The sequence below is a fragment of the Danio rerio genome, chromosome 2 (genome assembly GCF_052040795.2).
Source record: "Danio rerio strain M-AB ecotype USA chromosome 2, GRCz13ab, whole genome shotgun sequence".
Taxonomy (NCBI): Eukaryota; Metazoa; Chordata; class Actinopteri; order Cypriniformes; family Danionidae; genus Danio; species Danio rerio.
The window spans coordinates 58,787,515-58,805,000 of record NC_141022.1 but is presented as its reverse complement, the minus strand read 5'-3'; the positions used below and the strand labels follow the sequence as shown (position 1 = coordinate 58,805,000).

Below are 17,486 nucleotides of genomic sequence, written 5' to 3'. Positions count from 1 at the left end.
TAATGTGAAACTGAGCACACGTGCATGAGCGCAAAACCCCTCCCTGCCTCCTCCCCCATATGAATATGCTAATGACTCCACTTTGGCAATACCCAACGAAAAAGCAAGCAAGATGAGAAACTTTGAACAGAATTTGAATTGGAGGTGCTCCTATCTGAGGTAGACCGGAGACAAACTGTGTTATTTGCAACCCTGCTGAAAAATCCTAGGCTGGTTTAAGCTGGTTGTTTTAGAGGGTTTTGGCCATTTCCAGGCTGGTTTCCAGCCATTTCCAGCCTGGTCTTAGCTGGTCAGGCTGGGAGATGACCAGCTAAAACCAGCTTGATCAGCCTACCCAGGCTGGGAGCCCAGCAAAAACCAGCTATGTCCAGCTTAAACCAGGCTTGTCAAGTTCTATTATAGTTTATTAATATTTTAAATGGTCATTTTTATTCATTTATTTATGTATTTTTTAACGCTGTGTCTGCTATTTTAGTACATTATGGTTAACTAAATATTTCCTTGGCAAGGAGCTGAACTAAAACATTTTATTGTGTCATTTTCTTGTTCAGTGGTTAATCTGTTGACCTTTCATTTGATTTTGTGTTTGCAGTATTCAGAGAAAGAGGACAAATATGAGGATGAGATCAAAGTTCTGACTGATAAACTAAAAGAGGTGGGCAAGTTAACCTAAAACAACTGTGTATTCTAATAGTTGTGCATGCAAGTCTTTCATGTAGGCATTGCAAACGCGCAGTGTCATTTACATACTCTTAAAAAGGTCAAGTCAGCAAAGAATTACATTAAAGAAAGCCGACAGTGTAAAAATCACTACTGAAGTAACAAACTTTAGCACTCTAGGGGGCGGTAGAGTTTCCTTCAAATGCCTGTTGCAATAAAGGGATAGTTCACCCAAATATTTTAGTTTACAGTTAATTTACTCATCTGCAGGCCATTAAGATGTAAGCGATATTTTCTTTTTCTTCAGTGAAATATTAAAGATTTTTTTTTAGCTGGGTTGGTATGGAGCCAGATCAGTCTCAAAAATAATATATTTACAAAATAAAACTCATACAGGCACAGCAGAATTCACATTCGCAAAATCCAATATGTAAATTTGTAAACACAATTCGTGAATTCACAAGTAGGATTTGCGATTTATGAATTGGATTTTGAATTTACGAATTGGATTTGCGGATTTACAAATCGTGTTTTAAATTTACAAATTGGATTTGAGTGTTTAGGAATCGTGTTTTGAATTAACTAATTTAATTTTGAATTTATGAATTGGCCTTGTGTATTTACGTATAATGTTTTGAATTTACAAATTCCATTTGCACATTTATGAATCGTGTTTTGAATTTACTAATTTGATTTGTGTATTTACAAATCATGTTTTGAATTTATGAATTTGATTTGGGTATTTACGAATCGTGTTTTGAATTTACGAATTGGATTTGGGTATTTACGAATCGTGTTTTGAATTTACGAATTGGATTTGGGTATTTACGAATCATGTTTTGATTTTACGAATTGGATTTGGGTATTTAGGAATCATGTTTTGAATTTACGAATTGGATTTTGTGTATTTACAAATCATGTTTTGAACTTATTAATTGGATTTGCGCATTTACGAATTGTGTTTTGAATTTATGAATTGGATTTGCGCATTTACAAATCGTGTTTTGAATTTATGAATTGGATTTCTGTGTATTAAATCGTGTTTTGAATTTACGAATTGGATTTGTGTATTTACAAATCGTGTTTTGAATTTCTCAATTGGATTTGCGTATTTATAAATTGTGTTTTGAATTTATGCATTGGATTTGCGTATTTACGAATCGTGTTTTGAATTTATGAATTAGATTTGGGTATTTACGAATCGTGTTTTGAATTTATGAATTGGATTTGGGTATTTACGAATCGTGTTTTGAATTTACGAATTGGATTTGGGTATTTACGAATCGTGTTTTGAATTTATGAATTAGATTTGGGTATTTACGAAACGTGTTTTGAATTTACGAATTGGATTTGGGTATTTACGAATCGTGTTTTGATTTTACGAATTGGATTTGGGTATTTACGAATCATGTTTTGAATTTACGAATTGGATTTTGTGTATTTACAAATCGTGTTTTGAATTTATTAATTGATTTGCGCATTTACGAATTGTGTTTTGAATTTATGAATTGGATTTGCGCATTTACAAATCGTGTTTTGAATTTATGAATTGGATTTCTGTGTATTAAATCGTGTTTTGAATTTACGAATTGGATTTGTGTATTTACAAATCGTGTTTTGAATTTCTCAATTGGATTTGCGTATTTATGAACTGTGTTTTAAATTTATGGATTGGATTTGCGTATTTACGAATTGTATTTTGAATTTATGAATTGGATTTGTGTATTTACAAATTGTGTTTTGAATTTATGAATTGGATTTCTTTTTATTGAATTGTGTTTTGAATTTACGAATTGTATTTGTTTATTTACAAATTGTGTTTTGAACTCACGTATTGGATTTTGTAAACGTGAATTGCGTTGTGCTTGTATACATTCACTCACCCTCAAGTGTGGTGGCACGGTGGCTCAGTGGTTAGCACTGTCGCCTCACAGCAAGAAGGTCGCTGGTTCGAGCCCTGACTCAAGTCAATAGTTACAGGTTTTTCAGCATTCTTCAAAATATCTACTTTTGTGTTCGACAGAAAAAATGAAACTTAGACACGTTTGTGAAGTGAAGGATGAGTAAATGATGACAGAATATTTTTTTTGGGGTGAATTATCCCTTTAAGGATCTACATTCTTCCATGGCCTGAGGGTAAATTAACTGTACAATTTCATTTTTGGATCAACTATCCCTTTAAATCAAATCTATTTTTATTTACATCTAATTTAAAGGGTTTAAACACACACTATGCACTATGCACACTATAAGTGGTTTATAATGGTAAAAATGTAGTAATTAAAATTTTTATTATCATACTTGATACAAACAGTCTGCAGAACAATTTGATGGACATTCTCCCGTTGTGCATGTCATCAGAGGGGAAAAGCCCCGCCCACTAGTGAAAATCTCTAAGCCTAAAAGGGTCTATTTCAGAGAGTTATAAAACATTATTTATGTGGTATTTTGAGCTGAAACTTCATATGCACACTCTAGGAACATCAGAGACTTATTTTACAGCTTGTAAAAAGGGCCATAATAGCTCCCCTTTAACAAAGCTATGAGAATATTTCAGGCAAATCTTTCTGGTTCCCCCCTCCGCAGGTTGAAACGCGTGCAGAGTTTGCAGAAAGGACTGTGGCCAAACTGGAAAAGACCATTGATGATCTGGAGGGTAAGTCAGTGCTGAGGAAAGCTGAGGAATTCCAGCTGATGACATCACTAATGGCGTCTGCTGGAATTTGACCTTTGCCCTATTTGTCTGCGTGCGGCAGCTAGTCCAGCTTTATTTCTCTATTCATTGCTCAGCTCTAATTATGCCAGCATGTTTGACCCGCTCAACTTGTTTTTCTAAACCGATTCTGCACCATAGATTTGACCATTAACCTGTAGTCACTGTTCTTGTCTGCGTAGCTGGTTTTAATAATTGGTTAATTTTGCAGCACAGGTTGATTGGAAATTTAGACGTTATCCTACATGTACAGTTGAAATCAAAATTATTAGCCCTTATTTCTTTTTCAAAGATTTTCCAAAGGATGTTTAACAGAGAAGAGCATTTTTCACAGTATTTCCTTAAATATTTTGTCTTCTAAAGAAAATCTGTTTTATTTCAGCTCGAAAAAAAAAAAGCAGTTTACATTTTTTTAAACCATTTAAGGGGCAATGTTATTAGCCCCTTCAAGCAATGTTTGTTTTGATTGTCTAGGGAACAAACCGCTGACTTGCCTAATTACCCTAACTTGCCTAGTTAAGCCTTTAAATGTCACTTTAAGCTGAATACTAGTGTCTAATCAAATATCTAGTTAATTATTAAGTGCTGTCATCATGGCAAAGATAAAAGAAATCATTTATTAGGAATGAGTTATTAAAACTATTGGGCTCTATTTTTTCTATCTAGGCGCAAAGTCTAAAGCGCAGGGCGCAAAAGCATTAAGAGCGTGTCTGTATCCACTTTTGCTATTTTTAGGATTAAAGAATACGCTCTCTTCCCTGGTGCATGGTCTAACAGGGTTGAGCTTATTCACTTAATGAGTTCTGGGTGTGTTTTGAGCATAACGTGCATTAAACCAATCAGAGTCTCATCTCACATTCGCTTTAGGAGTCAGTTGTGTCGCACCATGGCACATTTGCTATTTACATGACAGAATTTGTTAGTGTAAAAACTGAACGCTTCACTTGCGAGAAAACAGTTAAACAGAGCATCTGCAGCACGACGATAAAGAACGAGCCTCCTTCATTCAGCCTCTTTACTGTCTCTTTCTCTTTACTCCTTTACTTTTGTGGAAACGGTGGAAACTCACTCTACTGAAGACATACATTAGCCGACATATTTAATTTTTTTTTTTTTGTTAAGTGCAAAGATTAGTTTCAAAACTATTTCTAAATTCAGCTCTAATTTCCAGCAAACTAATACATTAACAATAATAATGAAGTGTCAAAAAACACAGTCTAAACACAAGTCCTGTTCTTATGATGATGCAGACGTCTCAAAAACCTGACAGGTGAACAAATCTAAACTTATTTTGAATAAAACAAATAAAAATACGCATGTAATAAATAAAACTGCTAATAATAATGACATTATACACAAACAAATTGTCATAAATGAAAATGCCCCTCGAGATGGAGAAGCCATGGAGGCAGTCGTTTTTATATTTATGTAAAAAATAATAGGGCTGCAACAACGAACCGATAAAAATCGATTACTAAAAGCCTTGGCAACAATTTTCATAATCGATTCGTTGTGTTGAGCGACACGGGGATGTTTGATTTATTAAATAAACACTTTAGTTTAGCACGGAGCGGAGTGAACACGGTCTCTCTCGTGCACTGATACAGAGTTCGGCGCCTCATAGACAGGAATGAGGATGAAGGGAGTTCAACAGCAGGGTAAATCCTTACAGAATCCTACTTTTGTTCCGTTTTGAAGTGAGGACCGTAAAGTCCCTGGTGCTGGTGTTTTACTCGTTATCCAGCTTGACAAGCATGACAAGTTAGCATTAGCTTGTTTACCTTTAGAGTGGTAACTGAAAAAATCAAACTGAGCTTTGGCACAGTGTCTAGCGCCGAGGCAGAGAGAGCTCGCTCTGAGCAGAGCTCTCAGTAAGGGACCGTCGGAAAAGTGCTTCTTATTTTCCTTTTTTTTTTTCCGAAAACGAAACCAACTTAACCCCTTCTGGAAAAGACATGTCATATTATCACAATTATGTAGCATTTAATCCGCCTAATGCTTAATTTATGTTTTAGACATTTAAATACGCACAAGTACTAGTAAAACACATTTAGAGTTTGTAAAACACACAAGTAAGTCTAACAATACATTCAAATATAATTTGCAGATGTGTTTTATTCACATCATACACATAGTGCAAGTAACTAAAAAGTTACAGTAAAGTTAAAAATCTTTCTCTAAATTCACCAGCCACTTATTTGCATGTATTTTGGGAGTAACTGATGAATTTACGCGCTGAATCCTGCGTGTTCTGCTTTTTATGAATGAGGCAAACGTGCGGCCACAAGTAAACATGGCGACGACCGTCTCACGTTATAGATCACGATCACTTACACATTTATGTGAACTGGTAAAACTTCTGTTTGAGATTATATCTCATTCAGATTATTTTTCTTATACAATTCGCAAATAATTTAGCTTGTTTTAAGCAAATAATCACTTCATTTTGAGGTGTGACATAATTTCTTATGCTACTTCATGTGTCTAGTATGTATCTTGATTTAAAAATATTTAGATATTTGGATTAAAAACAAGACAAAACTACTTTGTTTATTATTATTATTATTATTATTATAACAGCTCAGGGATGAGCTTTTTTGAATAAACGGTTGGAAATTATTGTTTTTTTTTTACCTGATTCATCGATTAATCGAAGAAATAATCGACAAATAATCGATTATTTAAATATTGGTTAGTTGCAGCCCTAAAAAAAGAATCATTTTTGCAACATTTTAATCCTTTAATTGTTTTCATCTGTAAAGATATTTGTGTATTGCTCTACATCCTAAGCAATGTGTACGCGTTTGAACCTGCATAAGCGCATAACTAACACACTCTGTGCTGGACTTTAGAGCAGCTTTTAATTGGTCAGTGGTGCGGACTATTTTTGTTCTTCAAAATAGCAATGCACCAACAATGCACCTTAACACACCTCCTTTTCGGAGCAGTACACCCGTGAGTCCACAAAGTGGCGCAATGGATTTGCTATTTAAACAACATGGCAAAAAAAAGTTAAAATTAGCTGCTCTGAAAATAGTAACCAAGCGTGCCAAACACATCTTGCGCCTTATTGCACCGGGTGTATGATAGGGCCCCTTATGTTTGGAAATGTGTCAAAAAATCTTTTCATTAAGTAAAAATTGGGGGAAAATGTATGCGTGGCTAATAATTCTTACTTTAACTGTATTTACATTATTTTCACATTATTTCCTGTTTCTTTCATTCCTTTAAATCTTTTAACACTTCCTCTGCTTTTCCAGTATGTAGTAAAGTTTCTAGTAATCTTACTAATTTAGTAAACTGCCTATCTAGTATGTTTGACCTCACTGTTTCCTTTCTTTTTCTCCCTATAATTTCCTGATCCTGCGTTCTCAATCCTCTGGCTTCCTTTCTCCACTGCAGATGAACTTTATGCTCAGAAGCTGAGATTTAAGGCCATTAGTGAGGAGCTGGATCACGCTCTCACGGACATGTCCTCCTTATAAGATTATATTATACATTATGAGTGCCTATAGATGGTATTTGGTCAGGACAAACAGTTTGTACTGATATGCTGAATTATAACTGAATCAGAACTGTGATTGACAGCTCTCTCTCGTTCAATCAAGTGCTGCTGATCAAGATTCAATCAAGTGCTGCTAGTCTGCAGCTTCCTGATTCTCTCTTCCTCACTGGTGCCTTGTGTATTTCTGTCACTCTCTCTTAGTTTGGATATTAAACTTTAATAAACATGTTTTCTGCTCTTTGAACTTTCTCACTTGTTCTTTTTTCTTGCTTTTCTTTCTTTTTTTCCTGCCGTCTTTGCAGCTCTTTTTGTTAAAAAGTGACAACAACAATGTTATTATACATAATCATTCATATTATAATTCATAATTCATATTTGTTACTACTATATTCATTCATTAATTTTCTCTTCGGCTTAGTCACTTTATCAATCTGAGGTCCCCACAGTGGAATGAACCGTCAATTTATCCAGCACATGTTTTATGCTGCGGATCCCCTTCCAGCTGCAACCCATCACTGGGAAACATCCATATACACTCATTCACACACATAGACTACGGCAAATTTAGCTCATTCAACTCACCTGTACCGCATGTCTTTGGACTTGTGGGGAAACCGGAGCACCCGAAGGAAACCCAGGCGAACATGGGGAGAACATGCAAACTCCACACAGAAACGCCAACTGACCCAGCTGCCAACTTATGAAGAATATGCTTATGAACTGCCAACTTATCCAGCATATGCTTTACGCAGCGGATGCCCTTCCAGCTGCAACCCATCACTGGGAAACAGCCATACACACTCGATCACATACATGCACTACGGCCAATTTAGCTTACCCAATTCACCTACAGCGCATGTGTTTGGACTTGTGGGGGAAACTAGAACACCCGAGGCTCGAACCAGTTACCTTCTTGCTGTGAGGCGATTGTGCTACCCACTGTGCCACCCCGTCGCCCACTCATTAATTTAATTAAAGTAACTCATTTATTTTAATGGTGACACGGTAGCTCAATGGTTAGCACGGTCGCCCCGCAGCAAGAAGTTCACTCGTTTGAGTCTCGAATGGGTCAGTTGGCATTCCTGTGTAAAAAGCACATGTCTCTGTACTGTGGGGGAATCCGGAGCACCCGGAGGAAACCCAGGCCAACACGGGGAGAACATGCAAACTCCACACAGAAATGCCAACTGGCCCACCCAGGACTTAAACCAGCGACCTTCTTGCTGTGAGTTGACAGGGCTAACCACTAAGCCTCCGCGCTGCCCTCAACCCCATAAAACATAACATAAATCTAGTGTATTACACCTGTGTTTGACTTCTTTTTTTTTTTTTAAGATTTATTTATTAGATTTTTATGACAGTTAACAAACAAAAGTAAAAAGAGACAATAACAGTACAAACATAATATATATATATATATATATATAATAGGGATGTAACAATATTGTAAATACCGTCACACCACAATAGTAATTTTTTTCAATATTACCGTAGGCGCATGATTCAATAAAACTATATTTCTGAGAAAAGTTTGCTTAGGCGAATGAAGCGAACGGGAGGGAGCGGGAACTACAATTCCCATCAGCCTAGGCGTGGCCATCATCCTTGGTCTGTCGGTCTGTTGTCACTACAGATCCAGTAATGCGGAAATAAAGTGTGTTGCTAGTAACAGGGAGGAAAAAGAGCTGGAGATGATCGAACCTAAAGCGGGTTTTAAATCGGATGTGTGGAAGCATTTCGGTTTCTTTCTAAAAAGATACGAAAAAGGAGAAAAGGTGACAGACAAAGAAAAAAACAGTATGCAGGCACTGCCAGACTGTGGTGGAATATAATTCGGGGAATACGACTAAAACAGTCATGGAGACTGCAGAACACAGCACACTTGTTAGATTGATGTAGACATTAGCCGCATTTCCACTATCAGGCCAGTGCGAGCCAGGGCTTATATCGGGCCAGGCCGGGCCAATCGCCCGGGCGGTTGAGCAGTGAGGCCGAAATCATGTAGCGTTTCCACTGTGGGGCTAGTAGCTTGCAGCGCGTCAGCAAACCCCGCCCCCAGATCATCCCCCGAATCGAACGTCACTCAAACCGCCCACTTCAGCGAGAATCATGCAGATAAAGCACATCATCACGAAACTATTAAAATTAGGACAACCAAAACAAACAAATGACACGTTACTGTACAGCAGTACAACGCATGTCTATACGCACATGCCTGTGTGTTTTCATTCATCATATTCATTTACTCGCCGACCGACTGGCATCGAAATCCAGTGATCTTGCCACCAACAGAGGGACCTAGCACAGGGAGCGCACACATCCATAATATAACACCACCTATATAAAATTCTCTGTTAATAACTCGATATAAAATGTATTTTATAACATCCTCTAGACAGAATCTGTCCAACATTCATCCCAAATGCTCCGGACAGAACTGAAACATGATTTTTTTTCCCTATAGGCTTTACGACACTTAATAGGTGATTGCCTTTATTTAAAGATGTTGCTTATTATATCTTAAGTAAAGGAAAGTGTTCAGTGTTTCAGCACATAAGAGCAGCATGTAATAAAATATAGCCTATATTTCGTTGCGCTCAGCAACAATGCACTAATAAAGCTCTTTATGTATTTTAAATTTCCTTTTTTAATTTGACCACGTTATATAAAAACACACACACTTGTTTGAGGACACAGAACACATTTTGAACTTGCAGTTTTCCCCGTCAAAAAAAAAGTGCTGCGCGGCTGCAGACAGAAAAAAAAGGTCGCCTAGTTTCTGCTTTCACTCACCCCGAAAATGCTCTGTTTGCATGATTTGATTAATTTCATCGTATCCAAATACTTTATAAATAATATTTAAAACATTTTCCGGTGTTTATTTATTTTTATTTTTTAGAAAATCTTTTTTTCAAAGAGGCTTTTGAAAAATGAAAGTTAAATATAAATTTGAAACAGTTTGATATAGTACCTAATTGTTGTAGCTATAGCTTTTGTTAGTTTTATATTGGTTTATTTATTTAATGTGATTTTATCATAGGCCTATCTGATATTTGTAATTCTTTAAATTATTTAAATATAGCTTAGGCTATTTTATCTAGATATGACACTATTGTTTTGAGCCTACAAAAGCGGACATGAAAATTGTAAAGTTTAATGTCTTTCTGTTGTATTCATATAGTGTATTATCTTCAAAATAAATTAAAACAATAAAAAGAAAAGAAAAAAGCCGCTCGCGGCATCAACAGAGCTATGAATGGAGCGCTCTTTTCCTCGGTCTCACACAAGCACAGGCATCTAAACGCGCAAAAACACTTATTAAACTTGACAAAACCTTTTGAAAACCTTTACTGTCTGCTGTGTCTTTAATATGGTGTAAAGATTAGTATGCGTTATTGTAACATCAAAGAGATGCAGCAAAGAAAAGTGACTTATTAAAACTATAATTTTATGCAACAACCTTACATTTAAAAGAGAAACATAAGGGCGATCATATGCAAAAAAGACCCCAGCCTATAGTTTGTTCCAGATGTTTTCTTTCTCTTATTTATTTGTTTGTTTATGTGTTTGGTGCATGTACTCGTGTGCGATCGGAAAACTGTGCCCGCCTCTCCTTTCACTCCGCCCCGAAGCCCCGGCTGGCCCTCTTTGGCCCAAGGTATTCGGCGGGCTGAAAAAGGCTGGCCGCTGGCCCCAAGAAAGCCCCGATTTGGCCCGATTAGGCCCCGGAAGTGACAGTGGAAACGCCACCGGCCTTGGCTCGCCCTGGCTCGCTCGCTTTAGGCGCGATAGTGGAAACGCGGCTATTGACTTGTACCGCAAAGAGACCTCTATCTCACTCATGGCTTGTCCTCTCAAGTGGTGGAAAGACAATGCACAACGTTACCCACTGCTGTCAACCTTGGCTAAATCATATCTCTCTGTCCCAGAAACCTCAGTCCCAAATGAGAGGGTTTTTTTCTGTTGCAGGGGACATGCCCAGAGATCCCAGCTTTTACCAGATTATAGTTATATGATCATTTTCCTTAAAAACCATCTCTATCTAAGTGAGTGCGTGATTAAATGTTGAATGTGATGAGTTTTCAACAATACTAAACTGAAACTTTATTTTATTTACATGGTTTAATAGTTTTTTGTTATTAAAATTGAAAAATTGAAGTTCCTGTTTCGAAACTTACAGATAGATGGCTAATCTGTATGTCATTGATATGTTCAGTGCTAAGGTAAATAAACACTTTTGCCACTTTTTTCGAGTCTTTTCATTAGTTTTGTTTTTTCTGTAAATTATTCAATAAATACCGTACCGTGCCATTCATAACGAGGTATTATCGTCCCGTTAAATTCTGATACCGTTACATCCCTAATATATAAGTACAAAATTGATTAAAATAATAAAAATAAACCACACTATAACCCTCATATTGTGCAACACACAGTATATGACATGCATAAACACTATATGATGTGCATACATTTTTCAAATTGAGCATATAAACAGGTCGGTACCAGACGTTGAGGTTGACAGCATGGTGTATTAAGTAAAATAAACAATAATAATAAAAGAAATGTAAAAAATTATAACAATAAATAAATTTTAAAAAAAGCGAGAGAAAAGGGAAAATGTATTAAACTAAATAGGTTGGGGGGTGGCACGTTCTTAAAACTTGTGGTTTTATGTCAAGAAAAAGTTGTATGTTTGTGCTACATCAGCAGCACTATTACTCAACTGGAAGCACAGATCACAACAAAAATGCAAGATTGGCAACCATTCACTCCACATTGCCTCAAGTCTTAAGGCTGATTTATACTTCTGCGTCAAACGCCGGGGTATGCTATGGCGCTGACGCATAGCCCTTCGCCGTGGCCGTCGGCGTCCCTGACGTGCACCTCTCACAAAATGTAACTACACATCGCAACAACACGTAGTGATTGGTCGGCTTGGTAGCACTGACGAGTCTGGGCGGGACCGAGAGCCGCGTAAATGGTGCCAGCCTGATGGAGCGATTGTTTACAAGTGTGGAGTCCCATGAAGGAGCTCCGGATGTAAAGTTTTGTTTTGCGTTTACCTCATAATTAAAGTTGTTGCACGTCCGCCGGTTCCTGCCTCAAAATCAGCGAGTTTGAGCCACTTGTACATCCCGGAAGTGTTCAGGAAAAGCTAAAAACCAGAGAAGAAACTCGACACAGAGGAACATTTACACCTCACTGCCAACTAGCGTTTCAGAAGTGTTAATACAGACCGACAGAGACAGCGCGCAGAACTATAAATGCACAGCCACGCGCGTTGCATGTGCCGTGGGTTACGCCGGTCACTTAACGCAGAAGTATAAACCAGACTTTAGAGATTTGACATGTTCCAAAAATGGCTACCAAATGTTAGAAATTTGACCACTGAAGACTATGTTTAATTTTTTCTAATTTAACAAACAATAAGGCATCTTTAATCCACTGAGTATGTGATGGGGGTTGAGGAGACTTCCACTGCAACAAAATGCACTGCCTAGCTAATAATGACAGAAAAGCTATTAATTCAGAAAAATAAAATCGTAGCTCACAGTCAGGGGGAAGAACTCCAAACAGGCCAATTAACGGAGAAGGATCAATATTAATAGATGTAATTGCTGAAAATGAATCAAAAACAGACTCCCAAAAAGGAAACAAAGCTGGACAGGTCCAAAACATGTGAACTAGATTTGCAGGTACAGCATGACATTTGTCACAGGTTGGATCAATAGCAGTGAACATGCGAGCCAGTTTACACTTAGACCAGTGAACTCTGTGAACTGCTTTGCACTGTAGAATCCCATGGCGAGCACATTACGGGCCCTATCATACACCCGGCGCAGTGTGGCGCAAGACGCAGTGCAATAGTCTTTTGGTAGTTTCACCTTGGCGCAAGAGTCGTTTTGAGGCGTTGCGCTACGCTGTTTAAATAGCAAATGCATTAGTGCTCATTTGTGCGCCCATAGGGGTTCTGGTCTAAAAAGGAAGGCGTTCTGAGGTGGACCGCTGGCGCGTTGCTATTTTGAGAAACTATAATAGATTTTTCAATAGACCAAAACTAACCCGGTCTAAACTCCGGCGCAGAGTTGCACCTCGCTTACACACTGCTTAATACGCACAAGAGAGCAATAGGCAAATATCTTTACATATGAAAAAATGTAAATATTAAGGATATATATAGGATATAATAAGAATAGATATAGGAAATAAATATAAAGGATTAAAATATTACAAAACATATTATTTTGTAGCCTACATAAATATGAAAAATCACTGCTTTTATGTCTTCTTCATCTCGGGAGGCTTTTTCAGTTCATTCATAACAATTTGCTTTTGTATAATGTTATTATTATTAGCAGTATTATTATTATTATATCCATATTTATATTTGTTTTATTAAAAACAAGCTTAGATTTGCCCACCTGTCAGGTTTTAGACCATATGGGGCAGAGCATGTGTTTTAGGATATAACTCAGGTTTTTGAGCACATTTTGTCATTATTGTTTGTTTATTCGTTTGCTGGAAATTAGAACTGAATTTAGAAATAGTTTTGAAACTAATATTTTCTCTTAGCAAACAAAATTATTTATTTATAGACTAATTGATGTCTGTGCATAAAGGTTTCCCTATCCAAGAGCGAAAGTGAAAGTGATCCATTATCTCTCATTCTCACGCAGTAGATGCTCTGTTTAACAGTTTTCTGTTAAAAAACTGTTAACTGTTTGCTAGTGAAATGCTCATTTTTTCCACTTAGACTTACTTTGCGTCCTGTAAATAGCGAATGCGCTCTTGGCGCGACACAGCTGGCTCTTAAAGGGAATGGGAGATGAGACTCTAATTGGTTTATTCTCAAAACACACCTATAACTCATTAAGAAAATAAACTCAACCCTTTTAGACCATGCGCCACAGCGCAAGGCAGATTTCCCGTCCTTAAATTAGCAAAAACGCGCCCTGACACGCCCTGAAAGCGTTTGCGCCCTGCGTTTTGCGCTCTGCGCATGGACCGTCAAAATAGAGCCCAATGTGTTTGATTTCTGTAGCCACATCTAGGCCTAATTACTCCCACACAAGTTCGCAATCAAGAAATCACTTAAATATGACCTGCCTGACAAAGTGAAGTAGACCAAAAGATCCTCAAAAGCTAGACATTGCGCTAAGATCCAAAGAAAGCCAAAAACTAATTGAGAAAGAATTATAATTGACATTTATATCTATATGTTTTACTGCAAAATGTATTCATTAAAACAAAATAAAAGCCATCTTACTAGCAGTTATAATCCATGGGAAGGAGCAGGTTTGTATTTACGAACATTTTCCTTTTTCCTTTTCACATAAGTGCTGTTCATCATTTTCATTATCGAATCATAAAATACATGTCAGTCGTGACTTTTATTGCTGTTTTATTTCAGAGTCTCTGGGTGAGGCGAAACAGCAGAACCTGGAGATGCATCAAGTGCTGGATCAAACACTCCAAGAGCTCAACAGCTTATGAACAAACAACACGAGTAGTAAACACATGGAGAAAGAAAACTTCCACAGTCATTCCAGCAGTTTCATCTGCAGCCTCTTTTGTGTTTTTCCTTTTGTGTGCTGTAGGTATGTTATTTCAGTCCGTTGTTGTATCGTAATCTTTTGATTCTTTTCTAAAGCTCCTATTTAGTCGGTTACATGTTACTTTTGTCCCATTTGTATGTAAAATACACTATAGCCAATGTGTTAAAGGTGTTTTTAGGTCATTTTGGACAAAGATAAAACCCAAATGTTTCAATCTTTTCATTTTTTTGCGAGTCAGTCTTCTGTGTAGGGTCATTTTTGCTTTATTTATTAGTTCTGAATGAACTCAAAGGAGGAAGTTATGCTTAAAACAGTGAAACTGCAATAACAAATCTCAGTACTGTCAGGGGTGTAGTGGACATTTTAAAAGTGAAGGGGTCCGCTGTATGAAATCCAAAGGTTTGCATTCTCAATCATCTGTTTCTAAATGGTCTGTCTCTAAAAGTGCGGGGGACTTGTCCCACCTGTCCCCCCCCCCGGTTGCTACACCCGTGTGTACTGTTACTGCTATAGTACTGTTACTTAGTAAATCATATTGTAGTTGTGATATTGGGAAACATACTGTATAGGAATGAACCAAAAGAAAAATCACAATGAAGGTATTATTTGTTTGAATATACAGATTTCTTGAACTGTTTTTAATAATTAATAAGTCTTGATAATTAGTTGGTTATTTAGTGGGACCATTTTGTACACATGGTGCCTGTAAGGCCCGTTTAACTGTTGTTTTATACCCATGTTAAACTCAATAAATGTTTACTTATTTGTACACATCCTTTTATTCAAGATGAATTCATTTATATTTGGCAAATGACACTTTGTTGATGTTGTCGGGGGACTTTTTCCAATATATACACTCAGCGGCCACTTTATTAGGTACACCTTACTAGTACGCGGTTGGACCCTTTGCTCCATATTGACATGATAGCATCGCGCAGTTGCTGCAGATTTGTCGGCTGCACATCCATGATGCGCATCTTCCATTCCACCACATCCCAAAGGTGCTCTATTGGATTGAGATCTGGTGACTGGGGAGGCCATTTGAGTACAGTGAATTCATTGTCATGTTCAAGGAATCAGTCTGAGATGATTCACACTTTATGACATGGTGCGTTATCCTGCTGGGAGTGGCCATCAGAAGATGAGTACACTGGTCATAAAGAGATGGACATGGTCAGCGACAATACTCAGGTAGGCTGTGGCGTTGACATGATGCTCAATTGGTACTAATGGGCCCAAAGGGTGCCAAGAAAATATCCCCCACACCATTACACCACTAGCAGCTTGATCCGTTAATTCATGGCAGGATGGATCCATTCTTTCATGTAATTGACACCAAATTCTGACCCGAACATCTGAATGTGGCAGCAGAAATCGAGACTCATCAGACCAGACAACATTTCTCCAATCTTTTATTGTCCAGTTTTGGTGAGCCGGTGTGAATTGTAGCCTCAGTTTCCTGTTCTTAGCTGACAGGAGTGGCCCCTGGTGTGGTCTTCTGCTGCTGTTGCCCATCCGCCTTAAGGTTGGACGTGTTGTGTGTTCAGAGATGCTCTTCTGCAGACCTCGGCTGTAACGAGTGCTTACTTGTGTTACAGTTGCTTTTCTATCAGTTGGAACCAGTCTGGCCATTCTCATCTGACCATCAACAAGGCATTTGCTCACAGAACTGCCACTCACTGGATATTTTCTCTTTTTCAGACCATTCTCTGTAAACCCTAGAGATGGTTGTGAGCGAAAATCCCAGTAGATCAGCAGTTTCTGAAACACTCAGACCAGCCCGTCCGGCATCAACATCCATGCCACATTCAAAGTCACTTAAATCCCCTTTCTTCCCCATTCTGATGCTCAGTTTAATTTGCAGCCGATCGTCTTGACCATGTCTACATGCCTAAATGCATTGGGTAGTTGCCATGTGATTGGCTGATTAGAAATTTGAATTAACGAGCAGTTGGACAAGTGTACCTAATAAAGTGGCCGGTGAGTGTGAAAAGTAACACTTTTTGCCATAAATGTTTTTAGTTTAGTTTAGCAACTAAAATCATAAAAATACATAATCTAAATATTTAATGTTGATTTAAACACAACTAAATTATTAAATTGACAACATAAATAAAAAATATAAATGTATTATGTAATATGGGCTAAGTTGTCTGTAGTGTATGAGTGTGAATGAGTGTGTGTGGATGATTCCCAGAGATGGGTTGTGGCTGGAAGGGCATCCGCTGCGTAAAAACGTGCTGAATAAGTTGGCGGTTCATTCCACTGTGTAGACCCTGGATTACTAAAGGGACTAAGCTGAAAAGAAAATGAATGAATGAATGTTTATTAAACTAAAACCAAAAAAACACGTCATATAAAATATTTTATATTGATTTTAACACTTCTAAACATTTTTAAATTGACATAACATATTCTATTCTATTCACATTTTATATAATAAATAATATTCTATTTAAATAAATATTAAAATGATCATACATTATAAATATAACAAATTTATATATATATATATATATATATATATATATATATATATATATATATATATATATATATATATATATATATATATACACACACACACACACACACTCAATTTAAACCATATTTACCTATTTATGAATAATAACAATGTTTTTACAATAAAATAATGTGTATGAGAGGATTTGATTGTCAAGAAAATGAATGGCCGGCATGAAGCCAAGTCTATTGAAGGAATTTGACCGGCCACACACACACATACACTAATTAGTGGTGACCTTCAGGCACAGACTTATGTAAGTAATTACTGTGAAGGTATGAGGTCCTGTATTAGTTCAGGAAGCATATTTTATGAATCATACTAAGGCGAGTCTTTAGCTTATGAATATTAATCGCGTACTCTGACGTTGGACGTGGCCGCTAGGACAGCTGGCGAATGAACGAATCCTACTATGACGAAGGCATGTCTAATGAATATTAATGACTTTACGTGCTAAAAGGTTAAAAGGAACGTCGGTTTGACCTCATTAATATTCATATAGGAAGCCTTCGCCATAGTGCGATT

At 37.2% G+C, this 17,486-nt stretch overlaps 1 protein-coding gene across 1 annotated transcript in view; it reads left to right on the top strand.

Annotated features, from left to right (window-relative positions):
- tpm4b (tropomyosin 4b) overlaps nucleotides 1-15,206 on the top strand; it is a 22,271-nt gene extending 7,065 nt beyond the window's left edge. The window contains 3 exon segments of the mRNA NM_199675.2: nucleotides 593-655; nucleotides 3,247-3,316; nucleotides 14,293-15,206. Of these exon segments, the coding sequence (NP_955969.1) occupies nucleotides 593-655; nucleotides 3,247-3,316; nucleotides 14,293-14,375 (216 nt within the window). The 3' untranslated portion in view covers nucleotides 14,376-15,206.
- Nucleotides 15,207-17,486: the final 2,280 nt, after the last annotated feature.